Source organism: Phocoena sinus, chromosome 8 (genome assembly GCF_008692025.1).
Source record: "Phocoena sinus isolate mPhoSin1 chromosome 8, mPhoSin1.pri, whole genome shotgun sequence".
In the NCBI taxonomy this organism is placed as follows: domain Eukaryota; kingdom Metazoa; phylum Chordata; class Mammalia; order Artiodactyla; family Phocoenidae; genus Phocoena; species Phocoena sinus.
This window is the reverse complement of record NC_045770.1, coordinates 110,315,273-110,341,741: the sequence shown is the minus strand read 5'-3', so window position 1 is coordinate 110,341,741 and position 26,469 is coordinate 110,315,273. Positions and strand designations below refer to the sequence as shown.

The following is a 26,469-nucleotide window of genomic DNA, read 5'->3' as shown; positions in this document are numbered from 1 at the left end:
CCGAAGGAAATAGGCACGGTTACCATGACAACCAGGAGCGCCCCACGTCGCGTATGGCGTTCCCGGCCTGCCCCGCGCGACGCGGCGCCGGAAGTGAGTGAGCACTTCTGGCAGCCCTACCCCGCGGCCTGGCCATCCCCGCGGTACCGCTGTCCCGGCGTCTTCTCCCGTCATGAAGGACGTACCCGGCTTCTTACAGCAGAGCCAGAGCTCCGGGCCCGGCCAGGCCGCCGTGTGGCACCGTCTGGAGGAGCTCTACACGAAGAAGTGAGCGCCGAGCCAAGGGGACCCGGGCGTTCTGGGATGGGAGAGCGACACGGAGTGGGTACGGGGGAGGTCTGGGACCTTGATGGACTGAGGGCGCTCAGACCCGTGTGGAGAGAGTGGGCACAGGCTAGACCGAGGAGGTGCGCTGAGGAACGCGGAAGGCAGGGCCGACGAGGGAGAGGGGTGACATCCCACAAGGACCGAGCAGGAGAGCCATAGGCTGGGTTTTGGGATCTAGGGTTCACTGCCTTCCAGACGGAGGGGCTGTGACTGAGGCTTCGAAACTCCCCTTCCTTCTGGTCTTACGAAAACGGTTCAGGGCTATGATTTTACCTCTTGATTCCAGTCAAACAAGCAAAACACCCTTTCGGGGTCGGGCTGCCATACATTTTGTATAACAGATACCGGTGTCTTGTGCTTAGCTTTGTCATAGTGGCACTGTAGCTACAGTTATCCTTCTCGGCAGTCTGGAGCAGATAAACCAGAGGCCAGTGCAGTTTATTTTTTTTTTCCCCTGTTGATTCTGCCTCAGGTTACACGGTGGGGTGCAACCACTTCTCCCCTCTCCCATGGCCCATACTTTTTATTGCATTTCATGTTGGTCTTTGTGCCCCTAGAGAGGTCTCAGTTTTGCTTAGAAACAGGGTGAATTTCAGAACAATTAAATTGTCAGTTGATGAGCAATAACCTCTTTTTAAATGAATCGAATGAGTTGCTGGCATTGGTTTAGTGATGTTCCATAGAAAAATACACCTCTTGTAATACCTCCCTGTTAACAACCCTAGCTTTTAGCATAGTGCCTTTCACATGGATATGCAGTATGTGTTGGTTTTTTTGTTTTTGTTTTTGTTTTTGTTTTGCGGTACGCGGGCCTCTCACTGTTGTGGCCCCTCCCGCTGCGGAGCACAGGCTCTGGACGCGCAGGCTCAGCGGCCATGGCTCACGGGCCCAGCCTCTCCGCGGCATGTGGGATCTTCCCAGACCGGGGCACGAACCCGTGTCCCCTGCATTGTCAGGCGGACTCCCAACCACTGCGCCACCAGGGAAGCCCTCAGTATGTGTTTTGATGATGTTCAGCAGCCTTCTGCTATTAGCAATTTTTCAGAGAAAATTCTTAGTTTTTGGCAAATAATTGCATGTGTAGCACTTTGTATTTTTCAGAGCATTTTATTTGCACTCTTAGAAATTAGCCTTTGGTTTCAAGTGTGCTATGTCATTGTTCTAGAGGCTTTCTGTATTAGCTCATTCAGTCCTTCATCCTGTTTAAAGATGAGGAAGCTGAAGCTCAGTTTAAGCTCCTTCCCTGAGATACTCAGCTAATAGGTAGAAGAGCCAGGAGTTCAAATTAGGTATGTATGATTCCAGAGTTCTTGTTTCCAGTCAAGCCTCTCAATAACGCTTTGAGGTAGTCTGGAAAGGTGTTCTCCATTCATAGCTGAGGAAACTGAGTCTTAGAGAGGTTAAGTGATCTCAGGGTGACATAACCACTGAGTAGCAGAGCCAGGGAAAGAACTCAGCTTTAAAACACATCTGCTTTAGCATTCTTGTATTACACCATAGAGACTGGTTAGTATTTGTTATTTGATAGGACCATCAAGGGTGAATATGTCTGTGACTGACGCTAGGTTATAGGTCTTAAGAGCCTTGTGTTTTTCAGGTTGTGGCATCAGCTGACACTTCAGGTGCTTGACTTTGTGCAGGACCCATGCTTTGCCCAAGGAGATGGTCTCATTAAGGTAAATGATTTGCCATGCTAGGTCAGAGTATATAACTGTGTTCAAGTACTTTTTAAAATAATAGGTGGGCTTTACGGTAATAATATATATAACAATAAGCCTGTTTCAGCCACCACTTCTTGCCAGGTGCCGTTTGTTCTGAGCGCTTTACACATGTGCTCATTCACTTGTAACCGCATTGGGAGATAACTACTACTGCTGTCCTATTTCTGTCCTTTTTTTTTTTTTATGTAGAGGCAGACACCAAGAGATTAAGTGACTTGCCATAGATCACAGCTAATAAGTGACAGAAGAGGATTCAAACACAGACATTCTGGCTTCTTCTAAAATCCCAACCTAAAATGCTCTCTCTTAGCATGCCCCTGTATCTTATTGTTTATAGATTTTTTTTTTTTAATTATTTGGCTGTGCTGGGTTTTAGTTGGGGCATGAGGGATCTTCGTTGCCACGTGCGAGATCTAGTTGCAGCATGCAGGCTCTTAGTTGTGGCATTCGGGATCTAGTTCCCTGACCAGTGTTCAAACCCGGGCCCCCTGCACTGGGAACGCGGAGTCTCAGCCACTGGACCACCGGGGAAGGTGGACAACTGTTATAACTGCCGTCACTCCTCTTCCCTCTCCCCCACTGGCGCTGCTTGTTTGCCCAAACACTTTGTCCTGGGCAGTGTGGAAGACGTGCTTCACTGGGGGACGGCAGGCTTGGAGGGGGAATGCCGCTTAGTATCATGCTGCCTCTGTAATAGAGCACTTCTAGAATTTTGTCAACAGAAAAATACACTCTCTGCCCCAGCCTTTCCCAGATCCCCTGACAAACCCACCCCCACCCCAGATTTGTTCACTGGTAGCCTACTCTTTGAAGTCTTTCCTGACATCTCTCCTTGTTGTCTTTCTCTTGGATTCTGGATGAATCAGAGGAACTGATTCATGCATTGGAACTGCAAGCTAGTTCATAATGGTAGTTTGAATTATTTGCCCTGAATACATTACTTTATATATGCTCACAGTGAAGCTTACCACTTTGTTATTCCACCGTCTGGGCTTCTAAGATTTTCTTGTGGTTTATATCTACCAGTTTGACATTTTACTACTCAAAGGAACTTGTAATCGTCTGTAAGTCTGGAGATTTTGCTGGGCATGCTGTCTTCTGGAGTATGTGGGAAAATGATAAATTAGAGCTGCCTTAATATTTGTTCCCTAAGGTTCTGTATCATTGTTATGGATAATTCATAATTGTTCGTCTCTCTTCTTTGGCTTCTTGTCTTTAAATCACTTTCTACTCATAGCAGAATATTTGCAACCTCTCTCATTGGCTGCTCCAGCTATGTGCTTTTTTCTTTGCTTTTTAACTCACAGTGTTGTCACTTATTTGTTTGCAAGTCTCTCTTCTCTACTAGGCCAGAAGCTCCTTAAAAGCTCAGCTTTTGTCTTATACATTCTCTGTCTGTAGTGCCTAGCAAAGGGTCTGAGTAAGTGCTCAAATGTTTGCTGAATGGCCAAGCTATTTGATAATGAGACGTAATTAGCCTGCCACCTTCTGACCTCTGTCAGGTTAGTGAACCTTTCAGACTGATAGTCTGTTTACTCAGCATACTTTGGAGGACGAATAGAGAAGTTGGTCTTCGGGAGATTCTCACAGGGCAGGGTTCTAATTCCCAAAGCCAGAAAAAAAAAAAAAAAACATAGCTTTCTTCAGTAATTGATTGGTGATCATTTATGTGAATTTAATAAGCCCCAATATGGGTCTTCTGTCATTCAGCAAACATCTACGCAATGCCTGCTGCGTGGTGGGCATCACGGTAGTGTCTGAAGTTTTGCTTCTGCCGAGTGAAAGACGTCCTGTAATTACTCTCCATGTTTTGGTTCTACAGCTTTATGAAAACTTCATCAGTGAATTTGAACACAGGTAAAACTCTTTTGTCAGTTTTTGTTTTTGAAAATGGATGCATTGATATTTGTTGACACTCAAAGATGTGGTTTTTATTTCAGGGTGAATCCTTTGTCCCTGGTAGAAATCATTCTTCATGTAGTTAGACAGATGACTGGTGAGTCTCACTTTGTTTCATAAAGGAATAGATCCTAATGGTAATTTAAATGATCTTGAAGTATAGGTTATTTGAACTTTTGCATTTCAGTAGAAAATGTAAAATTCTAAGTTTTGTATTTTATGGTCTAAACCTAAAGATTATCCCACCTAAAAATGTCCTGGTTGGTCGAAACTAATCTGTAAAGATACTCTGTCGGTGGTTCTTCTGACTTTGTTCTCTCTTTTCTAGATCCTAATGTGGCTCTTACTTTTCTGGAAAAGACTCGTGAGAAGGTAAATGTGAAGTTTGAGCCAGATCTTTTAAAATATGTTTGACTTCTAGTTTGTGTCTGTGCTTACTGTTCACAACTCTAGAGACCAGTGTGTCTCTAGTCCTGCAGGTTACATCAGTGTACAGATACCTTCCTTGTTAGTCTGCTGCCCACAGTTCTGAGGCTCCCTTGTTTCTGATTCTTTAGGTGAAAAGTAGCGATGAGGCAGTGATCCTGTGTAAAACCGCAATTGGAGCTCTAAAATTAAATATCGGGGACCTACAAGTTACAAAGGTGAGATTGCCGCAGTACAGATTTATCGTTGTTTAAAGTTGTAGTGGGCAAAAATCCTATTTTTCTTCTTTATTTATTTTTAAATAATTTTAAATTACAAGAAAGTTGCAAAAATAGCAAAAGAACTCTCCTTTACCCTTACCTCAGACTCCCATTGTTGACATTTCACCACTTTGCCTTGTCGTTCTGTGTGTATGTGGTTTGTTTTTTTTTCTTTTCAAAAACACTTAAGAGGGGCTTCCCTGGTGGCGCAGTGGTTGAGAGTCCGCCTGCCAATGCAGGGGACGCGGGTTCGTGCCCCGGTCCGGGAAGATCCCACATGCCGCGGAGCGGCTGGGCCCGTGAGCCATGGCCGCTGGGCCTGCGCGTCCGGAGCCTGTGCTCCGCGGCGGGAGAGGCCGCAGCATTGAGAGGCCCGCGTAACGCAAAAAAAAAAAAAAAAAAAAAAAAAAAAAAAACACTTAAGAATAAGTTGTTGACACGATGCCTGTTGCCCTTAAACAGAGTCCTCCCCTGTGTGACCACAGCCCGCCCATCCAGCAGGAGCCCACACAGCCTCCCGTGGTCCACAGCACGTGGGTTCTCGCCATTCACCATTGACCCAGCTCTTTCTGCTTCCTAATTATCATTGTTGAAGATTCATGTCTGTGTTTATGCCTTTCTTACTTTCATTTTAGTGTAATTTGGGGGATAGGTGTGAATATGGATAGCAGACCAACTTCTGTGGTCAGTGCATCATACAGGCACTCCCGACGCTCCATACCTTCAACACTTGGTATTTTCAGGCTGCTCAGTTCTTACTGATCTGTTGAGATGAGATGGTATCTCACTGAAAGTTTACTTTACATTTCTTGATTACTGATTACCACTCTGCTCATGTCTCCACTTCTGTAAATTGCCCGTTTTATCTTTTCTTTTGCCCATTTTTCTGTGTTGCTTATCTTCTCTTGATTTTTAAGAGTTTTTTACTTAGCCTTGGTCATATTCCCCTATGGGTTGCATGTGCCTTAAATATCTTTTCATAGTCTATAGCTTGTCTTTGTTCTTTTTTCTGTGTTTTGGATGAACTGAAGTTTTCCATTTTAACGTAGTCAAATTAGTCATTTGTGGCTTTTGCTTTCCATCTTGTCATATGTTACTTGAAAAATGTTTCAAGTTACAAAGAAAGGCAATTTCACTTCCTGTGTGTAGGAAACAATTGAAGATGTTGAAGAAATGCTCAATAACCTCCCTGGGGTGACATCCGTTCACAGTCGTTTCTACGACCTCTCCAGTAAATACTACCAAACAATCGGAAACCACGCATCCTACTACAAAGATGCGCTGCGGTTTCTGGGCTGTGTTGACATCAAGGATCTGCCAGGTAACTTGGCCAGAAAGTCCATGTCACGCTAGGAGCTCACTCACACGACATAGCAGCTGTGACATGCCTGAGGCAGCCAATCTCAGGAATTATTCAGATGTGTTCATTCCTTTTAGAAGAAAGTCCATGTGGCAGGAAGAGTTGTTTAAGCTTCGTTTCTGCATTGTATTTGTCTTCAGCGTTTAATTCAGGTGAAAATGAGGCTCGCCTCGTAGCCCTTTTGCTGCCCCTCCTCCAGGTCTCTGTGTTCTCTGAGTCAGAGGCCTCTGTGAGAAGGACAGTGATGCGGGCGCCTTAACCCCTCGCAGGATGGAGGGCACGGTGAGATCCCTGAACCTGGGACTCTTGTCGTAAAAACTGAAATGCTGGACCCAGGAGAATAAATTATGGAATTTTCAAGGGTTTGAGGGTGGAAAGAACAGTGGCCAGTGACTTTTGGGAAAAGTGCAAAAGGAATATGTGTTTAGAAAAGAAATGTAGCCTATTTCAGCATGTTTTAGATGTTTTCCACGATATACTGTTGAAGTAAGGGACCAGCCACTCCTAGAATTGTTAGCACAGTTTCAATTGCTGCATCTCAAGAAAGATGTATTGGAAAAAGCAGCTAATGCGTCAAGAGAATAAGGGAACAGAGTTCTAGTCAAAAGAAGCTAAATGTGGTGGCTTGAAGGTAAATAAGAAGTGGTGCTGCTTCCCACGCAGGCGAGGGGATGAGGGGCACACCCGCCAGGCAGCAGACAGGCTGAAAACGTATAGTTCGGTGAAGATAAGCAACGAGTGCCTTTCCCACAAAAGCCATTTATGTGGTTCCAGGTATGATCTAAGTCAATCCAGTACTTTAAAAGAGATGGCTAATCGTAGGGCTTTGTAATATAACCATTACACAGAACAGTTTCTTTACATTTTATGAGACTTCTAAAGCCAAACGGGACTGGCTCCCGTGCCTGGCGTGTGACTGGAGCTGTGTTGTTCCCGTAGTGTCTGAGCAGCAGGAGAGAGCTTTCACGCTGGGACTAGCGGGGCTTCTCGGCGAGGGAGTCTTCAACTTTGGGGAGCTGGTAAGTGGGCCTGGGGTGCAGATTCCTTAACACAGGGGACACTGTGACTTCTTGTCAGCTGACCGTCTCCGTCCTCACAGCTCATGCACCCCGTGCTAGAGTCACTGAGGAACACTGACCGGCAGTGGCTGATTGACACCCTCTATGCCTTTAACAGCGGCAATGTAGAGCGATTCCAGACTCTGAAGACCGCCTGGGGCCAGCAGGTCAGTCACAGGCGGGGCTGGCGGAGTTCATCCGTGTGTCCGCTGTCTGTTGAGTGCCTTCCCTCTACACGCCACTGTGCTCTCATTGAGCAGGGGGTTCGGTCGCTGATTGGTTGCTGTGGTACCTCAGTTACTGTGGCAGTGCTCAGGGCCACAAGCAGAGAGAGCTTCCCCTGTGTTGGGTGGAGGGGGTGTGACTGAAAGCTCCCCCAAAGAAGGACTGCTCTGTGTGTGACCTTAGGAATGAGTAGGAATTAGCTAGTGACGAGTATGGAAGAGCATATGCTCAGCAGAGGGAGAGGAAGCTTTCCGCATGTTGGCAAAGTGAGATAGGGCGCGTGGGACTAGAGCGCGTGAGTGACAAGAGAGTGGGGAGATCATGGGGTGGGGAGGGGACAGGAGCAGAGGTGCGGGGAGTTGGGGGAGAGGGGTCTGCATGGGGGAGGGGCCGGGGAGAGGGAAGGAGCCTGTGTTGAGTGGGAGTCAGTGAGGAGAGCACTTAACAAGGATTTGAAGTTTAACAGTAAGGTTATTCTTTTTAAATGAAATTATTAGAAGCAAATAATTACTAAAATGTTAATGGTGATAGGAATTATGGTTGTGTTATAGTCTTTGTACTTTTCTGGAACTTTCCATCTTCTCAAAGTTCAAGGTGAACTTGTAGGACTCACACATAAGGGCACAGAGTAGATAACAATGGGCTGTGAAGAAAGCAGATGCAGCCAGCCTAACGAGGCCTGTGTGTTGGCGTCTCAGGAAGGTGTGCCACTCAGAAAGAAAGACGGCTGGCACGGAGATGTCAGGAAGAGTGAGAACTTGAGAGGTGCTTGCCAGCAGTATCTGTCCAGGCAGCAAGAGCTCGTTCAGGGGGAGGGGCCCTTTCTGAAGAGCTTGACTTGTCCACAGCTGTAGCAGAAGTGTCGCTGCCAGGGCTGCCCGTGTCGGGGTATGAGCTACTAAACGTCTGAATCAAGGAAGCCGCTCTCCACGGTTTGGCTCTGTGCTCAGCAAATAGCCTTTAGACACAACTGCAAGGAGGTTGTACAGGTCGTGCAGAAGGTGCATTCTGGTTCTCATGACAGTGCCACTTTTCGTGACAAATTAGTAACTTACTCTTTCAGTTCAGAACAAGTCTCCGGAACTCCAGCGGTGTGTCCCTCAGAGGCCCCATTGACACCCAGCTGACTGAGCAGGCAGTGCACCCAGACCCGCTCAGGCGTTGGCTGGGCCCTCCCCGCCTTTCCTCGCGAGGAGCCCTTCTGCAGCACCTGCATACACCCTGTGGCCCTGCTCCCTGGTGTTGGTGACAGCAGCACAAATCCTACCTTGTAAACTCCTTGTCTTGGAAAATCCTTAGGCCTTCAACTAAGCACTCTTCTAATGATTTCCTGAGAAAAGTGAAGTTCAGATCCCTTGAAGCAAATAATGAGCCTCAGTGATCTAAAGTGTTTGGACCTGACCAGTTTCTTTTTGTTCAGTTGACGGCTGTAGAAAGAATTTCAAAGCCAGGTCAGGTAACTGGTACCGTTTCGCTTTGCAGCCTGATTTAGCAGCCAGCGAGGCCCAGCTTCTGAGGAAAATCCAGTTGCTGTGTCTCATGGAGGTAAGCGAGGCCCCGCCCACTTCCAGGCCCTCGGCGCAGCCTGAGCTGGGCTGCTAGCTCTCCTGTCCCGCACCCTCTCCAGCACCTTTCCTCTTCCTCTGCCACCACTTGCTTTTTTAGTTTGTGTTTGGCTCTCAGCTTAGATGACGCCGCCTCCGAGAGGTATTCCCCAACCACCTGCGCTACGGGAGCTGCCACCTCATTGCACTTGCCGTTCTTTGCATGCTCATCCGGTTTCCCACAGTAGAATTTAAGCTTCTTGAGAAAAGGGACTTTGTGTTTCTAGTTCCCCACGGAATCCCCAGCTCCAGGTACAACCCTGGCACATGGCAGCCTCAGCCTCACGAATAGTGACTCTTGTAGAAAACTACCATAAAGCGTACTTCACCTTCTTATCTAGGATTTGAAAGCTTAGTGAGATAAGATATATGATTAATATTAAGAAAGTTTTAGTATGTGTGGTACTGATAAGATCTGTATTTTCAGAGCAAGTATTGACAGACATATCCCTTATCAATCAGTTCTCTGACAATCTTTTTTTGGAAAAATAGTTAATAAACAAAAATTTTTTTCAGATGACTTTCACACGACCTGCCAATCACAGACAACTCACTTTTGAAGAAATTGCCAAAAGTGCTAAAATCACCGTGAACGAGGTAAAAAGTTCTTAGACTCGGGTTGGTGCAGCAGCAAAGCTGCTCCTCGGGGGCGGTCAGGACTCCTGTGTGAGATCACAGAAAGAAACTGCTCCTCGTTCCCCTCGTGTTTCACAGCCGGCGGGGTCTGCAGGTACGTGCCTGTGGGCACCAGGGTGTCTTACACGACCCCCTCTCTGCACAGGTGGAGTTGCTGGTGATGAAGGCCCTCTCGGTGGGGCTGGTGAAAGGCAGTATTGACGAGGTGGATAAGAGGGTTCACATGACCTGGGTGCAGCCCCGCGTGTTGGATTTGCAACAGGTGATGTGCTTGAAATACATAGTTCAGCTTTGTGGGTGTTTTGGGTTGTATCTGTGCTGCCTTAGTTTCATTTGGATGGAAGCCACTTAGGAAGAAAGCATTATTAGACAGGAGATTTCGGAGAATGAATTACTGCTCTAGGGACTAAGGGCTTTTCAAAGAACCCAATTGAATGCAAGCTTGAGATTTGAGCCCTGCATTTAAAGCGTATCGTGAGAACAGTGCTGGTTGTGCTGATGTCTTTTAATCTTTAATTTGGTGCTCCGATCAAATACTTTCCTGGTTCCGTGATTTGAGCTCATATCCATCTTATTTATATTTGCTGGAAATTTAATCCTGTGGATTTCCTCTATTCTTGCCTGTTTTGTTTCACGCAAGTTTTTCCTCATGTCCTTCTGATAAGAATTGGCTGGGATAATCCCATCTCACACACCCTGCTTTCCCAGCTCTGATGTCCTTTTTATTAATGCTGCCTGAAAGGATTAGCTGGAAATTTAGGACTGCCCCATCAGGTGCTGTGATTCCCAAGGGCCTTAACACACGTGTGTCCTGGTTTGCCCTCAGATCAAGGGGATGAAGGACCGCCTGGAGTTCTGGTGCACCGACGTGAAGAGCATGGAGATGCTGGTGGAACACCAGGCCCACGACATCCTCACCTAGTCTCCCCTGCCCTGACCTGTATGGAGAGGTGTTTCACGGCTGATAAAACTGGCAGCTGAGAAGACCTGCCTTTAATTGGGGGTGGGGGTGGGATTCAGTTTGGAGTAGGGACTGTTGTTCTTGCTGTGAAGACTGTCACAGAGCACTGTCATCGATGGGGGTGCCCAGCCACAGGCAGACGCCTCCTTTGTGGCTGTCCCTGCAGTGGGGAGGAGCCGCCAGGCTCAGTGATGAGGTAGCAGGAGTGTGGGCCCCCCGCCTCCGGAGTCACAAGGGGTAGCCCTAGTGTGCAGGGGGCCACTCCAGGGTTGGCCTCCATTACATCACCTGTGTGAACATGTTTTCCAGCGTGGTTTGAGAATGTTTCTATAACTAATGCCTTGCTCTGTCCTTTTCGTGGTTCTGTTTCCTTAGGCTTAGCGTCCAGGTCAAGCCTATGCCTAAAGTGATTAAAAAGCAGGAGATGGAACCTAGGGAGGGCTTGGTGGGGATTTGGCCTTGGTTTTCCTCACCCTCTGCTCTGAGGAAAGGGCGTCCCTGCCCACACAGGGCAGAGGGCGGTGGGCAGAGCAGCCAAGGAAGCGAGTCCTGCCTTTATTGTTGCTCAGAGAGACGTGGTTCCTATTCCTTCTGACAGGTGTCTACCCCATTGCCACCTAGTTGGCAGCTTCTGTGGCCTGAGTGCCCGGGTGCTGACAGGAACCAGCCCGCAGACAGCCGGGTGCTGGGCGTCGGGGCGGGCGGTGCGGGGTGGAGATGCACATACACAAAGAATCACCAAGGAAACGTTAGGAGGAAGGATGGTTTAATCCGATCTTCCCGTCTGTGCCCGGGGCAGTGACCGTGAAGCCTTCATTCTATGGAGCTCTTCTTGTAGCTCTCCAGGTGGTACATGACCCAGCCCGCGGGGATCAGGAAGCTGAGGAACATCACAGAGAGCCCGATGGCCTGCTCCTGGGTTGAGAAAACGCATGAGTCCACTAGGCCCAGGCTGACTGCCTCTGAACCTGGGGCCTAACCAGAGCAGGGTGGAGAGCTAGACAGGCTGCCCTGGACCCTCGGCCCAGCCGTGTTCATGCCGTCTGCCCCAGACAGACTACCGGGTGTCAGGTGGAGAGACCTGCGAGGTGTGAGCAGTGACCCCTGCGGTCATGAGGGAGGACAGCCTACTGGGCTCCAGTCTGTAGGCGGGGCCTCTCATCACAGTCCCACCCCCTGCCCAAGAGCCTGGCCTGTGCCTGTGCCTTGAACTCCTTCCCACCAGGCATTACGTGCACCCTCCCTTCCGGTCACCTGCGGACTGCGTGTCAGGCATGTATTAAGTTGCTGAGTGGCGGTCCTGTTTGAAAGCCTGGGTGGGATTCCCTGTGTGTGTGTGTGTCTGTGTGTGTGCGTGCGTACACATGCATGCATGTGTTCAGAGGCCGTCCCACCCGGCACCCTGTGTTCTTTCTCAGTGACTGCACCCTCAGAGCCAGGCTCTGAAGCGCCAGCTATATTTCACCTTCATTGTTTCTTCCTGAAACAGCCTGGACCAGTCGCCCCACCCCTCCCCCGAGTGAATCAGACACCAGGTTGGAGACCAATCCTTCCTTTTGACTTTCACTCCCAGAGGTTTCAGAGCGACGTTTCCAGAACCGGGACAGTTAGGCTGTGTTCAGTCCTAGTCCTATGACCTTGGGCAGATGACCTTCTAGACCTTGGTTTGTTTATGCTTAAAATAGAGATAGTTGTTGACTCTCCTGGAGCTCCAGGGTCACAGGTTTGCATTTTCACCTGTACTCTCACAGACCCTCAAACCAGCCCACTCTTCCCTTTAACGGGTTGTAAACGAGATGCACTGAGCGCCCTCCAAGCCCAGCCGTCAGCACCACTGTTTGCCAGATGGCAAGTAGGGGCCTGAGAACAGAGAGCCTCCCACCCCCCAGCTGACTCTGCAGGCTGCCTTGGGAGTCTGGCCTGCAGGTGATGGCTGCAGGGACCCCTTTCTTGGACTTGGGACACTGTTGCTGCCAAGGGACTGAGACCTAGCACCAGGATCCCCTCTACAAGCAGGCCTGAGAGGACACCCCTCTCCCCTCTGTGTCCTGCCCCAAACCCACCTCATCCTGAGAACATCTCAGGACTGCCCACTCCCCCTGCCCAGGTCAGGCCACCCCCCCACCCCCACCTCCCATGCCCCACTGCCTTGGCGGGACCTACCGTTGGAGAAGTGGGTGTTCTGGCCGGCTTGTCAGAGATGTGTGCCTTGGGGACCACCCAGCCCCCCAGGGGTGCTTTCAGCAGCCTGACGGCGGGGGCCACCCTCAGCATGCTTGCGGGGCCGAGCTCCTCCCTAGCCCAGTGAAGTCCCGATGTGCGCTTGGCGTGGCCTCTGCTCACTTGCTTGTTAGGGCTTTTTATAGCTCAAGGAGGCAGCCGCAGCTGTCCACTCCTGTCACAGGGCTTGGCAGGAGACCTGCTTGGAACTGGGAGAGAAGGGGCCTCAGACCAGCAGCCTCCAGGCCCAATCCCTGCTGTGGCCCCTCTCCACCCGATGCTGGTGCCTTAGCCTGGGAGCCCTTCCCTCATGTTTTCATGTCATGCAGGCCCTGATCAAACGATGTCTCCTCAGACATGCCTTGTTTTAGCTGGCGTGTGAGCCCCACGAGGTCAGGGACTGGTGTGTTCACCATGGAGTCTTTGGGGCCTAGATCAGCTTTTCAATGTTGGATGGATGGATGGATGGATGGGTGGACAGGTGGGCAGCTAGGAGGCTGAGTGGAGCCGGGGCTCTGTGCCAGGCATTGGGTTAGACTGGAGGAATGCAGAGTCGAATCAGACATGACAGGAGACTGCGGGACCGCACTCCACCGTCAGAATGACTAAGAGGTTATCGGTGAAAGTGATAAAGGCCACATCCCAGAGCGTGCTCCTCAGCTGTCTCCAGACCAGATCAGCGTCGGGGCGAGCCCAGGAGCCAAGCAGCAGCAGGACATAATGACCACGTCAGTCCTAAGCCCGCAGACTCAGCCACAGTCTCCATCCTCACGAAGGATGATCACACCCGAGTCAGCCTGCTGGCAAATCGGTGATGTGACTACATTCCACAAGGAACATCACCTTACCTTGCCCTTCCCTAGAAACCACGCTTGTTCTAAATGCGGGACTCGCTTCTGGGCTCCCAGCCCCGCCTTCCAGGGCCCCAGCCTGACTGTCTTCCTGTGACTTGGTTTCCCAGGAAGGAGCCAAGTCCTGGGAGGCCGGAGGTGGGAGTGTGTCCTGAATGTTAATTCAGCCACGCTGGGCCTCGGTGCCAGCCTCAGGCTGTGGGGGGCTCTCCCCCTCCTCTCGAATAATCCCTTCCGCCTGAACCTTTAATTATAGCTTTGGGGTCCAGTTGGGGATAAGGCTGTGGATCAGAGGGTCAGTCACCCGGCCTGCGGTATTTCTTCTCTCACAGATAAGACCTCCCGCCCCCCTCACGCAGGCCTGGCTCTGAGGCAGGCCTCCTTCTCCACCCATCCCGGCTTGAGTGGGGTGGGCGTGTAGGCGGGGGTTGGGCAGCAGAGTGCCCGCTGTGCTCCGGGGCGTCGGCCCCAGTCTAGCAAGCAAGGCCCTGGCCAGCCCAGCGCTGACGGGTGAGGCCTGGGTGAGCACCAGGACCGGGGAGCGGGGGGCCGCCCTCCAGGGGAGAGAGACTTCGCAGGCCTGTGCTCAACCTAGCCACGCCAGCTCCAGCCCCTTCACGTCCACCTCCCTCTCACCAACCTTTCCAAGCGCAAACCTGCCCTGCTCGCCTCCCATTCATGCAGCTTCTGGGGCTCCTACCACCCATGGCAGTCCTCTTCAGGCCACATCCGAACCGGGTTTTTAGTCCCCAGAACCAAACTCTCTGCAGATCCCTGCTGCCCGCACCCACACCCAGGCTGCCAGGGGTGGGAAGCCTGGCCCAGCCTCTCCCTCATGCCCACGGCCGTGCTGACCGCCCCCCCCCCCCCCGAGTGCAGCCCTGTGTACTGGACCAGCCTTCTCCACTGGGGTCTGCCTTTTCCTGGAAAGAAAACGACGTGCCCCATGGAGAAAGCAGTGGTGGCCAAGTGGCGGTCACATTGAATAAGGTAGTGAAAGGCCCTGGGGGTGCAGGGTGGGGACGAGGGCCCCCTGTAACAGCTGGACAAACTGAGCCATGGAGAGGGAACAGGGCTTGGGGCCAGCCAGGCCTATTCTGGCCTGTCCTGGACAGGTTAGGGTTAGCAAGAGCTCTCCAGGGCTCTGGTGGACAGAAGTGTCCCTCCTTCATCCTCAGCACGTATCTATGGATCCAGCTCTGATCTAGATCTAGACCCTAGACCTGTCCCTGCTGCCCATGGGTGGGGAGAGGCGGGGATGGGGGGTAGACCAGCCACCGTGCACACCCTCCCCTGCAAATCTGCGAGGCCACCTGGAAGGTCTGGAGTGGACACTGTGGACACATGGCACCACCCTGTGTCCACACTCGGAACCACAGAAGCTCTTGAAGAAAGGCACTGACCGTGTGGCACCGCCCTCTGCAGCAAGCATTTTTAGCATCAAGGACCCAGAAAAAATGCACACAAATGCAAACATTCGCATCTTACTTTTATCGCATTGGAAATCTATTTTCACCACATAAAACGCAGGTTCTCAAAGTGTGGTCTGTAGACCAGCAGCAGCAGCATCACCTGGGAACTTGTTAGAAATCAGTTAGAAACTCCAGGGTGGTCCCAGTCATCTGTTATAAGAAGTTCCCCCACCCAGGGAATTCTGATTCACAGTCAAGTTTGAGAACAATTTTCATGTCGTATAAAAACTTTATGCTTCATAACTTCATTCAAAACTAAATGAGCACTTTCTGAAAAATTAAAATCTCATCCAGGTTGCAAAACTCAGCCCTCTCCTTTAATCTACAAAAACACACTTCCGCTAAGTACTTCTTAGGTTTTGCAGAATTTACCGAAACTGAAGCTCATGGGTAGAGACTCTGTGAGAGGTGGGCTGCCCCCTTCCTCCCCCCTCCCTGCTTTGCATGCCCCTCCTCTGAAACTCAGCCTCTACCCTCTTCGTTCGGGACGTGCCCACAGAGAAACACTGGTGCCAGTCAGTAGGGCATTTTCACAGTTCTCTCGGTGTGATGGTTAATTTTATGTGTCAGCTTGGCTACGCCATGATGCCCAATATTTGATCAAACATTGTTCTGGGTGTATCTGTGATGGTGTTTCTGGGGGAGATTAACATTTGGTGGACTGGGTAAAGCAGGTTGCCCTCCAAAATGAGGGTGAGCCTTGCCCAATCGGAGGACTGAATAGAACAAAAAGTTGACCCTCCCATGAGTGAGAGGGACTGCTGCCCAACTGCTTAGTCTGGGACATTGGTCTTTTCTTAGCTTCGGACTCAATGGAAACATCAGCTCATGTAGGGTTTCAAGCCTGCCGGCTCTCAGGACGGAGCTAATGGTTGGGTGTCCTGAGTCCAGCTCTCCAGCTGCAGCTCTCAGGACTTCTCAGCCTCCATAACCATGTGAGCCGATCCCTTATAATCAATCTCTACCCATATCTATATCCTGTTAGTTCTGTTTCTCTGGAGAACCCTGACTAATACAGCTGTATGCTACACTTGTCACGATCAATGAACCAATATTGATACATCATTATTAAGTAAATAAAGTCCGTACTTTATTCATATTTCCTCAGTTTCCCGCTGATGTCCTTTTCCTACTCCAGGACCCTATCCAGGGCCCCACGTGACAGTCAGTCGTCACATCTCCTTAGGCTCCTCTGGGCTATGATAGTTTCACAGGCTTTCCTTGTCTTTGGTGACCTGGACGGTTTTGAAGAGAACTGTTCAGGTATGTCCCAGGGTACCCCTCTATTGGAACTTGTCTCCTGTTTTTCTCAGGATTCTCTGGGGGTATGGGGTTTGGGAGGACGACCACAGAGGTAAAGCACCCTTCTCGTCACATCATGTCAAGGGCACAGACTATCAAGGGCACAGACACATCAGTATGGACTCACGGGTGTTTGTCTTATGCCTTGGATTATAATCAATACTACTTCATTTTGTTGCTCAAATGTTTCCAGATTTGGTGTTGGGAGTTCTTTCTTTTGACTTCTGTGTCCCTTTGGCATACCCTTTTCATTATGGAGTTTTTTTGGTTTTTTTTTTTTTAATTTGTTTTGAACACTTACTTACTGGCACTGTAAAATGCTCCAGACTCTCCTTGTGTATTTTCTGCCCCAGTGCTAGAATAAGCCAAGGAACCCTGGTCCCTTTTATTGGTGAATGGCACTAGAAACCAGGATCTGGGCACCAGGTAGATATACAACATTATGCACCTGTCAAAATTCATAGAACTTTACAGCACAAAGCGTGAACATTAATGTCTGCAAACTAAAAATACCACTTGGGATGTCAGGGGATCCAAGGACTAACACAGTGTGTGTCATGAAAGAATCTAACCGTATTACATATGTACGAATGAATCTCAGGGAAGGGAGTGGGGGAAAGATGGTGACTTAAGTAACTTCAGAAATGAGTGGAGTCTGGGACTTCCCTCGTGGTCCAGTGGTTAAGAATCCACCTTCCAATGCAGGTGATGTGGATTCGATCCCTGGTTGGGGAACTAAGATCCCACATGGTGCGTGGCAACTAAGCCCACGTGCCGTAATTGCTGAGCCTGGGTGCCACAACTAGAGAGAAGCTGCCGCGCCGCAGTGAGGAGCCCTCACGCCACAACCAAGACCAGACACAGCAAACAATAAATAAATACATAATATTTTTAAAACATGAGTGGAGTCTGTAAGAATAAAGGCAAAAGAAACTGCAGATGAGCGCTGCACTCTCGGTTATAAAGTACTTTCCCGTGGGGCGTGTGTGTGTGTGTGTTTACATATGTTTATATACATACGTTTATATACAGTGTGTGTGTGTTTACATATGTTTATATACATACGTTTACATACAGTGTGTGTGTTTACATATGTTTATATACATACGTTTATATACAATTTTATATAAAATAAACATACAGGGCTTCCCTGGTGGCGCCGTGGTTGAGAGTCCGCCTGCCGATGCAGGGGACGCGGGTTCGTGCCCCGGTCCGGGAAGATCCCACGTGCCGCGGAGCGGCCGGGCCCGTGAGCCGTGGCTGCTGAGCCTGCGCGTCCGGAGCCTGTGCTCCGCAAAGGGAGAGGCCACGGCAGTGAGAGGCCCGCGCACCGCAAAAAAAAAAAAAAAAAAAGAATTCATACTGTGGAGAGAGAAAAGTGAATGTGCATTTAGGAGAAACAGAGCCGTGGCCTGTGTGCGAAATCTGTCTGTGTAGCATCTCAGGGCTCAATGAGGGGATCAGTGAGGGCCGCCCTGGGTCTTCAGGATGGGGCTGTGGCCAGGGGCCCCGTGATGGCCCAGCGCTGTGCAGGGCCAGATTCTGTCCACAGCTGAGTTCTAAAACATCTGCTTTTGCGGTCCAGGCTGCTGCTTTCCCTGGCAAAGCCCCCTCTGCTTTGCTGGGCGCTGCCCACACTGTGGTCTGGAGGGAGGGTCTCGTCCCTGCTCTGGGCCTAGCCCAGGTGGGGCTGCTCCAACACACCAGGCAGGCACACGGCTCTGTCCTCTCAGGCCTCTGTGGGAACAAGAGAGACTTGTTCACGTTCTTTAAAAAGCACAGCGTGCCCCTCCCACCAGGAAGTGTGCTGGTAGTGTGTCCTCCAGGCTCTCCTGTCACCCATCCTGCTCTGTGCCCGGGAGGCTGCCCATGTGCAGGGCAGCAGCAGGAGTTTAGGAGCAGGAAAGAGTGAAGAGGGCGCCCTGGGGGAGGTGTGAGTGCGGATAAACAGAGCCTTCCCCTTCTCCCTGCGCCTTCCTCGGGGAGAGGTGGGGACTGTCTGTCTTAAATAGAAACAAAACTCGTAGGTAGAATGGGAACCTCTGTGGACACTTTCCTCCTGGGGAAGGGGCAGCAGAACAGAGGCTCCCAGGACTCTGGGTTCCCTCCCCAAGGACAGCTCTCAAGGCTCCTGAAGGAAGCAGGACTGAACACAGGGATGACCTGTGGAGCCTGAAAGGCAGTGATGATGCCGCAGCCCCGTTCTTGCAGACACACTCTCACAGAAATGCACACTGAGACATGCTGTGTTCGTTTCCTGTGGCTGCTTAGCCATTACTACAAACGCGGCGGCTGAAAACAACATACATATATTCTTACAGTCGTGGAGGGCAGAAGTCCAAAGTCAGCTTCACTGGGCTGAGGCCCAGGTGATGGCTCAGCCACTCTCCCTCTGGAGGCCCCAGGGGAGAATGTCTTCCTTCTCCAGCTGAATCTCCAGCTTCTAGGGCTGTGTTCCTTGTGCTCCTTGCCTCGTGGCCCCTTCCTCTATCCTCAAAGCCAGCAGCCTGGCCTCTTGCCTCAGCGTCACACTGCCTTCTGCCTGTGTGCCAAAGCGCCCTCTGTCTCCATCCTATGACACTTGTGATGACATTCAATAATAACTATGCAGGATAATCTCCCCATCTCAAGATCCTGAATTTAACCACACCTGCAAAGCCCCTTTTGACATTTCAGGGAACATTCACAAGTTCCAGGAACTAGGAGCTGATATCTTTGGGGACTATTATATAGCCTACCATAGATACATTTACACAAACACAGTATTAGGGTGGCCACACCAACAGACACAGACATACACACACACCCACATTACACACAGGCAGACACTGTCAGTAGAAACCCGCATTCCTGGGGTCCCATGTGGTCACCCATCAGTCATACACATGCCTCATGTCCAAAGCTCTTCTCATCAGCCTGCTTAAGCCAGGTTTGGGAGGCCGCAGAGCACTTCCCTGTCCCATTTTCTCCTGGCTCCTGGGTGACAGCCTTCCTTTCCCGTGACACTGTGCATGTCCCTCCTTTGCCCCCTCTACCTAGGAAGCCCTCGCTCACCTCTGCCTTCAGAATTTCACCAATCTTGAGGCCTTAAAGTTTAAGGTCTTGTTCCGAGCCAGCCACCTCCTCCATACAGCCCACCTTGCTCTGCAGTTACCTCTCACAACCATGCCTCGCTGCCACACCCCATGGGTTCTTAGAGAACGTGAACTGAATAAAGGAACAGTAGAAAACCAAAGGTCACTGAGCAGAGCTCTTAAACACCGGTCGTGCGAAGGCGCCACAGTGCCTGAGTTTGGGAGCTTGGTGACTGTGGGACAGACATCCCAGCGCTGGCCGAGCTGAGCACCTGGGTCTGCGGCACGGACGGGGCCGGACAATGCCCCCAGGCTATGGCTCCAGCCAGGCTAGGGAGGGGTCGCCTCTCTGATCCCCACCTCTGCCCCTCAGTGCTAGACCTCGGGGCCAGACTCTGGAGACCAGCCAGAGGCTCCCGCTCTGGGTGAGTGCGGCTGGCCTCAGCCCTCTGGGTCCTCCACCTCCCCCTGCTGCCTTCCTGGGGCTTCACGCCCCGTGTCCTTCACACGTCCTTCCCCGGCTGTCCCCCAGCCTCAGTATTCTAGGGACTCCATCCCCCCAGAGGGCATCTGTGGAGTCTGTCCCCCACCAGGGGCTCAGTCTCTGCCTCTGGTGCAAGGCCCTCAGGCTGGGCCTCACCAAAGGGTCCAGTGAGCACGGATGCCCTGGGCAATTCCGGAACACAGCCTGGACCAGGTGGTGAGTCCAGCTCCCTGCTGAGGCCAACTGCTCCGGGCTCCTGGGGAAGAGAACGGAGGGAAAGGAGGGAAAAGGAGGAAAGGGGAGAGCACAGGCCCTGGTAGACATCTTATCTTGGACGTTTGACCTGGATGCGTGGAAAAGAATGAGCAGAAAGGTAGGTGCGGAGCAGGAAGGCACCCCCTGACTCTGGGGTCAGCGGCGGCCAGTGCCCGCCCAAAGCTTTGGAACGCCTTGGAGCGAAGTCCTCGGTAGGGGTGCTGGGAGGAGAGGACGACCCTCCCGGTAGAGCGCTATCGAGCGTTGGCCTGGAGCCACCTGGATAGATGGGGGCCGCGTCTAAGCCCCTGCCGCTCGTGGGCGCCCGGGGCTGGGGTCCGGAGCGGCGGGGAGGGGCCGGGGTCACCGGGGCACGGCATGCGTGCCAACCCCGTGCGCCCGCCCTCAGCACGGAGGCCCGCGCTGCCGCCGCCCGGGAGGTGCTCCTGGCTGCGCTCGAAGACCTAAGCCAGGAGCGGTTGAAGCGCTTCCGCCACAAGCTGCGGGACGCGCCGCTGCACGGCCTCCGCAAACCGTGGGGGCGGCTGGAGGGCGCGGACGCCGTGGACCTCGCGGAGCACCTGATCCATTTCGACGGGCCGGAGCGCAGGCTGGACGCGGCGCGAAAGACCCTGAAGAGGGCGGGCGTGCGCGATGTGGCGGCGCTGCTCAAGGAGCAGCGGCTGCGGAGCGAGCGCGGGGTGGGGCTCGCCAGGGTCCCCGCCCTCCGTTCCCTCCCGCCTGGGCAGATCCTGGCCACAGGCCTCCATCCTTCCACTTCCCCAGAAAAGCCCCGGGGCGCTCCCGGCCTGGGCGCGCTTCGTCCACAAATTCGCGGGCCCCAGGGCTCCGATCCTGCGGGTGGCCCCGACCCCTGATTGCGCCCCGCCGCGCACCGCACAGTCGGCGGGGCCTCACCGCATTCCTCCCTTCCAGGCCTCGGCCTCAGCTCCTAGGCGCTGCTCTCCGTGTCCGGTAGGTCTCTCTCGGCGGGAGGCGCAGGCCCCGAGCTGTCCGGGCCTTGAGCCCTGGGTTTGGAGTACGAGTGTCCTCGAAGTCACTCGGAGGTTCCTGACAGCTGGTCCCAGGGAGGAGCGCGGATGGGAGGGGGACTGTGGTGCAACAGGGGAAACTGAGGTCTGAGCCCGGCGGAGAGGGCAACAGGCCCCTGAGAGTCGGCTGACACAGCCCGCCTCCTCCTCGACCCCCTGTTCCCCTCTCCTCTGTCCGGCCCTTCCCTGCCCCCAAGAGTACAAGAAGAAATACCGAGAGCACGTGCTGCGGCAGCACGCCAAGGTGAAGGAGAGGGACGCTCGCTCCGTGAAGATGAGCGAGCGCTTCAGCAAACTGCCTATCGCGCCCGATAGCGCTGCCCTGGAGCACGTGGCTGTGGGGCCCGCGGAAGAGCCGGAGCCGGAGCGCGCTCGGCGATCTGACACCCACACCTTCAACCGCCTGCTCGGCCGCGACGGGGAGGGCCAGAGACCGCCGACCGTGGTGCTGCAGGGCCCGGCGGGCATCGGCAAGACCATGGCGGCCAGGAAAATCCTGTACGACTGGGCGGCGGGCAAGGGTGCTGGAGCGACCGCGCACGTGCAGCCTGGCCGACCTGACCCCGGACCAGTACCCCGACCGCAACGCGCCGGTGCGGCAGATGCTAGCGCAGTCCACGCGGCTGCTGTCCATTCTGGACGGCGTGGACGAATTGCCGGCGCCAGGGCCCGCCGAGGCCGCGCCCTGCACAGACCCCCTTGAGGCCGCGAGCGGCGCGCGGATGCTGGGCGGCCTGCCGAGCAAGGCGCTGCTGCCCACGGCCCGCGTGCTGGTGACCGCGCGCGCCGCCGCCCCCGGGAGTCTGCAGAGCCGCCTGTGCTCCCCGCAGCGCGCCGAGGTGCGCGGCCCCTACGACAAGGACAAGAAGTACTTCTACAGGTTCTTCCAGGACGAGTGGAGGGCGGAGCGTGCCTACCGCTGCGCGAAGGAGAATGAGACGCTGTTCTCGCTGTGCTTCGCCGTGTGCTGGACCGTTCTGCGCCAGCTGCTCCAGGTCCTGACCTGTCGCGCACCTCCAAGACCACCACGTCCGTGTACCTGCTTTTCATCGGCAGCGTCCTGAGCTCGGCGCCCGCGGCCGACCGACCTCGCCTGCAGGAAGAGCTGCACAAGCTGTGTCGCCTGGCCTGCGAAGGCGTCCTCGGGGGCAGGGCGCAGGTCTCTGAGAAGGACCTGGAACGACTGGAGCTTTGCGGCTCCAAAGTCCAGGCGCAGTTTCTCAGCAAGAAGATGTGACAGGCGTGCTGGAAACCGAGGTCACCTACCGGTTCATCGACCAGACCTTCCAGGAATTCTTAGCCGTGCTGTCCTACCTGCTGGAGGACGAAGGGCTCCCCAGACACCTGCTGGCGGCGTAGGAGCACTTCTGCGGGGGCACCCGGAGCCGCGTGGCCACCTCGCGCTCACTACGCGCTTCCTTTTCGGGCTACTGAACACAGAGAGGATGCGCGACATCGAGCACCACTTCGGCTGCGCGGTTTCAGAGCGCGGGAAGCAGGAAGTCCTGAGGTGGGTGCAGGATCAGGGCCAGGGCTGCCCTAGGGCGGCGCCAGAGGGGACCGAGGGGACCCAAGCGCTCCGGGGCGCTGGGGAGTCAGAGGAGGAGGAGGGCGAAGAGCTCCGCGACCTGCTGGAGCTGCTGTACTGCCGGTACGAGACGCAGGAGGGCGCCCTTGTGCACCAGGCCCTGCGCGGCCTCCGTGAGCTGGCACTGGAGTGAGTGCACTTCAGCAGAATGGACCTGGCCGTCCTGAGCTACTGCGTGCCGTGCTGCCCGGCGGGGCAGGCCCTGCAGCTGGTTAGCTGCAGACTGGCCACTGCCCAGGAGAAGAAAAAGAAGGGCCTGATGAAGCGGCTACAGGGCAGCCTGGGAGGCAGCTCGTGAGTCCCCAGAGCAGGACGGCCCTCTTCTGCAGGCCCTCTGTGTGCGGCGTGTGTGCATCTTATGCACTGAAGTGTCCACCTGGGCCTGGGGAGTGTGTCCAGACCTGACGCCTGCTCCCCAAAGGAGAGGCACGACTTCAGGCTGGTTTTCCCACCTCCTTGCAAGGCAGCGCCCAGGGTGTCCTCACCATGCCCCGCACCTCAGCACCCACATCCGAGGCAACCCTCCCAGCACTCCCCCCACCCACCACGATGCCTTCTCATAAGTCCTGGCCTATACCACGCCCTCTGTGCCCTGAGCCTTTGCTTCTACTGTTCCCTCCACCCAGAATACTGTTCACTGCCTATCCTCAAAGCCTCTCCAAACCATCCCAGCTGGCCTGAGACCATTTTGGCCTCAGAAATGCCCCACTGACCACCGTGTGCCACGACATCTGCCCGTACCCAGCTCCTCCACCAGACCCTCTGCTCCTCCAGGGGCAAAGCTCGTGCCGTTGTTTCTGTACAGTTAATTCCAACCCAGCACCTGACTCAGGTGCTCAGCATCTGTTGGGAGAACGAACGGCAGGACGCTGACGGGGCTGGGGCTGGGGATGCCCACTGCAGGTGCGAGGACAGGCCCACCTGGTGTGTGCAGGTGACGTGTCTCCACGGGACTCGCATAGACAGCTTCAGTGGGAGGCGCTTGTGGCCACAGTTGAGTGGTTTCACTCTGGGCTTGGGCTGAAGAGGGAGGAGGGTCCTGGCCCAGCTTGTGGGTGAGGCAGAAGCAGCTCCGATACCTCAGGACCGTAGGAAGGAGTCCTTTGCGGGAGTGAGGGATTGGAAGGGGCTGGGGCCTTCACCTTCCTTTCTCTCTTAGTAGCTCTCGAACCACCATGAGAAACCCCCGGGCTCCCCACTGCAATCCACTCTGTGAGTGGACCGACCGACAGTGTGGTCTGAAACAACCCTGATGTGAGTGAACATGCCCCCAGCCCTTCCCCTGGAAGGGATGCAGAACAGGACAAAGCCCTGGGCAGGGACAGAGGTGTGGCCCTTTCTGGGGATGGCTGAGAGGACAGGCTGAGAACCTGTGGCCTCTGGTGTCCCTTGCTGGGGTCGACAGGCTCTGCCCACACAGGACAGAGGAGGGAAGAGGGGATGGGGGCAGGGCTCCAGCACCAGCTTAGGTGCTAGTTAGGACAGTGGGCTTGGCCCCAGTCTGAGTGGGAAGCAGAGTACAGCTGAGCATCCTGGGGGAGGGATAAAGAAGGCCAGACTGTATTTTTCTCCCCAAGGAAGGCTGCTCAGTGCTATTGTGAAATGCTGGGCGGTCCCTCTGGATTCTTACAAGCAGATGTGGAAGGCGTTCAGGGCGCGAGCTCTGAGGCCAGTCTGCCGTCTGAGCTTCAGTTTCCTCCCCTGGGAAGTGGAGCCGGTAGCTTCCACCTCAGAAGGTTGATGTGAGAATTAATGAGGCAGTACTTAGTACATAATCGTTCCAATGACTGTTCACCACCACCAAGTAAGCAGAAAGTAAGAAAGGCTGTAGGAACTAGTACCGAAGGGGCATGTGGTGAAACAGGCAACAGTCCTGTTGTCAATGGTGACCCAGGGTAACTTGGCATAAACATCAGGAGCCGAAACAGTGATCAGCGCACTTGGCCCATTAGTTCTGCTGCCCGGCTAAGTGCATGAAGATGTCCCTCGCAGCATTGTTTATGATGCCCAGCTAACTAAATAAGCTCAGCCCACCTGCACTTGGCGGGTGATTATATGGAGTTAGACGTATTAAGAACGAGGTCTCTTATTGGCTCATCCAGAAGCTGGTGGAAAATACCCTGAGGGAAGAGGGGAGTGCAGTCCAGCAGGGACACACATGGTGACAAAGGGCAGGAGAAGCTCTGTGGGGCCCAGGGAGGCAGGTGTGCAGCCAGCACGTCTGCAGACTGAACCTCAGCCCCCAGGGAGTGGGCAGCTTGCACAGCTGGGGACCCATGTACCTCCTGACCATAGGCTGTCCCGCTGCAAACTGCCCGACTTGGTCTGCAGAGACCTCTCTGAGGCCCTGACGGAGCTGGGCCTCTTCCACAGCTGGCTCAGCGAGGCCGGCCTGCATGTGCTGAGTGAGGGCCTGGCCTGACCCCAGTGCAGGCTGCAGACACTCAGGTGAGGGCCGGCCTGGAAGGGACCAAGGGGGAGACAGGGGCTCCCATAGCAGCTCCTGCGGTCAGCACCGCCCGCTAGGGTGCAGCAGCTGGGCCTCCAGGAGTCTCCCAGTACGTGTTTGGCCTGCTCCAGCAGAGCCCAGCGCTGACTACCCTTGACCTCAGTGGCTGCCAGCTGTCGGGGACTATGACGACCCACTTGTGTGCCATCCTGCAGCTCCCAGGGTGCCGCCTGCAAAGCCTCAGGTGGGGGCAGCGCCGGGAAAGGTGCGGGAACACAGCCTCTCCACCCTGGCTTGGGGTGGGCGCCAGGGGCTTCCCCCAGACCTCACAGAGGAGTCCCGCCCAGGGCCCTCCCGAGGGACCCTGCTGAGACTCAGCCCCTGGAGACCCACCCCCTAAATCCCTGGCCCCAGCCCTGGGCTTCAACCACTCCGCCAGACCAAATGTCCATCTAGTGTCTGGTGCACATGGCCACAGTCTGGACCGGCACGCTTTTACTCCCCCGAAGGCTCTGGCCCCTAGTCCCTACCCACTCCCCCAGCCTCTGACAGCCCCCTTAGTGGCCGCCTCCCGTCCCTGTGTGCCTTTGGCATAACCCAGGTCAACAGCTCCCCGTCGCTGCCTCCCCGAGCCTGGCCTCCTTCCCCCACCAGCTCCACTTCTGTCCTCTGCAGACGGCTACAGTCTAACCTCCGTGGAGCTGAGCGAGCGGTCACTGCAGGAGCTGCGGGCCGTGGGGACAGCAAAGGTGGGACTGGCCGTCACCCACCCAGCGTTGGACAGCGACCCCCAGCCTCACAAAGGGCTCAGCAGTGACCCCTGAGGCCCTGGGGGAGGGCTCTAGTCAGCCCTACGGAGTAGCCCTCCCCACTCCAAGGGCGAGAGGTTGGTGCTCTCTGCTGTGGGCAACTCTTTTGAGCCTGAGGGGCCCTGGACAGGCAGATGGGAGACCCAGACAGACACAGCCCCTTACCTGCTCCTGGACAGCCCCCGAGACCTCCCCACACCCTGGGGACAGGTATGTCTCTGTCCTCCCCACCAGGAGGAGGGGGTCCCCTCCCCTAACCCCACTGCTGCCCCACCCACGCTCCTCTCCTGGGACCCTCCAGCCCTCCCGTTGCAGGCGCCCCTCAGCAACAAGGGTGACGCTGAGCGCCCCCGGGAATTGAGGACCTACAGTGTGTTGGCCTTTACCTGGTGCAGGATGACCCGTTTGCTGATCCCGTGCCCATGCACAGTATGGG

General features: G+C 54.1%; 3 protein-coding genes across 4 annotated transcripts; 2 read left to right on the top strand and 1 right to left on the bottom strand.

Annotated features, from left to right (window-relative positions):
- The first annotated feature begins 86 nt into the window (after positions 1-86).
- Positions 87-10,828, top strand: PSMD13 (proteasome 26S subunit, non-ATPase 13). Of its 2 annotated transcripts, none has more exons than XM_032640693.1 (13): positions 87-267; positions 1,925-2,003; positions 3,871-3,905; positions 3,989-4,044; positions 4,276-4,319; positions 4,505-4,591; positions 5,783-5,954; positions 6,933-7,012; positions 7,093-7,218; positions 8,759-8,821; positions 9,397-9,477; positions 9,662-9,778; positions 10,343-10,828. In XM_032640693.1, exons 1-13 carry the CDS (start codon positions 173-175, stop codon positions 10,436-10,438), a joined length of 1,131 nt encoding a protein of 376 aa, XP_032496584.1. In that variant the 5' UTR covers positions 87-172; the 3' UTR covers positions 10,439-10,828. The 2 variants fall into 2 exon arrangements, with proteins under 2 accessions (XP_032496584.1, XP_032496585.1); XM_032640694.1 differs by having other exon boundaries at positions 104-267; positions 3,759-3,905; positions 10,343-10,779.
- Positions 10,829-10,949: 121 nt separating this feature from the next.
- LOC116758066 (cytochrome c oxidase subunit 8B, mitochondrial-like) lies at positions 10,950-13,975 on the bottom strand. Its single transcript, XM_032640695.1, has 2 exons — positions 12,641-13,975; positions 10,950-11,392 (listed from the first exon to the last, which is right to left on the bottom strand). The coding sequence occupies exons 1-2, from the start codon at positions 12,749-12,751 to the stop codon at positions 11,291-11,293; spliced, it is 213 nt and encodes a 70-aa protein (XP_032496586.1). The 5' UTR covers positions 12,752-13,975; the 3' UTR covers positions 10,950-11,290.
- A 4,673-nt stretch (positions 13,976-18,648) lies between these two features.
- Positions 18,649-26,309, top strand: NLRP6 (NLR family pyrin domain containing 6). Its single transcript, XM_032641243.1, is given in 11 exon segments — positions 18,649-20,825; positions 21,072-21,110; positions 21,385-21,706; positions 21,708-22,177; positions 22,180-22,416; positions 22,419-22,517; positions 22,520-23,069; positions 23,550-23,709; positions 25,003-25,265; positions 25,331-25,468; positions 25,910-26,309. Coding segments are annotated over 11 exon segments (2,820 nt in total). The 5' UTR covers positions 18,649-20,422; the 3' UTR covers positions 26,049-26,309.
- The last annotated feature ends 160 nt before the right edge of the window (positions 26,310-26,469 follow it).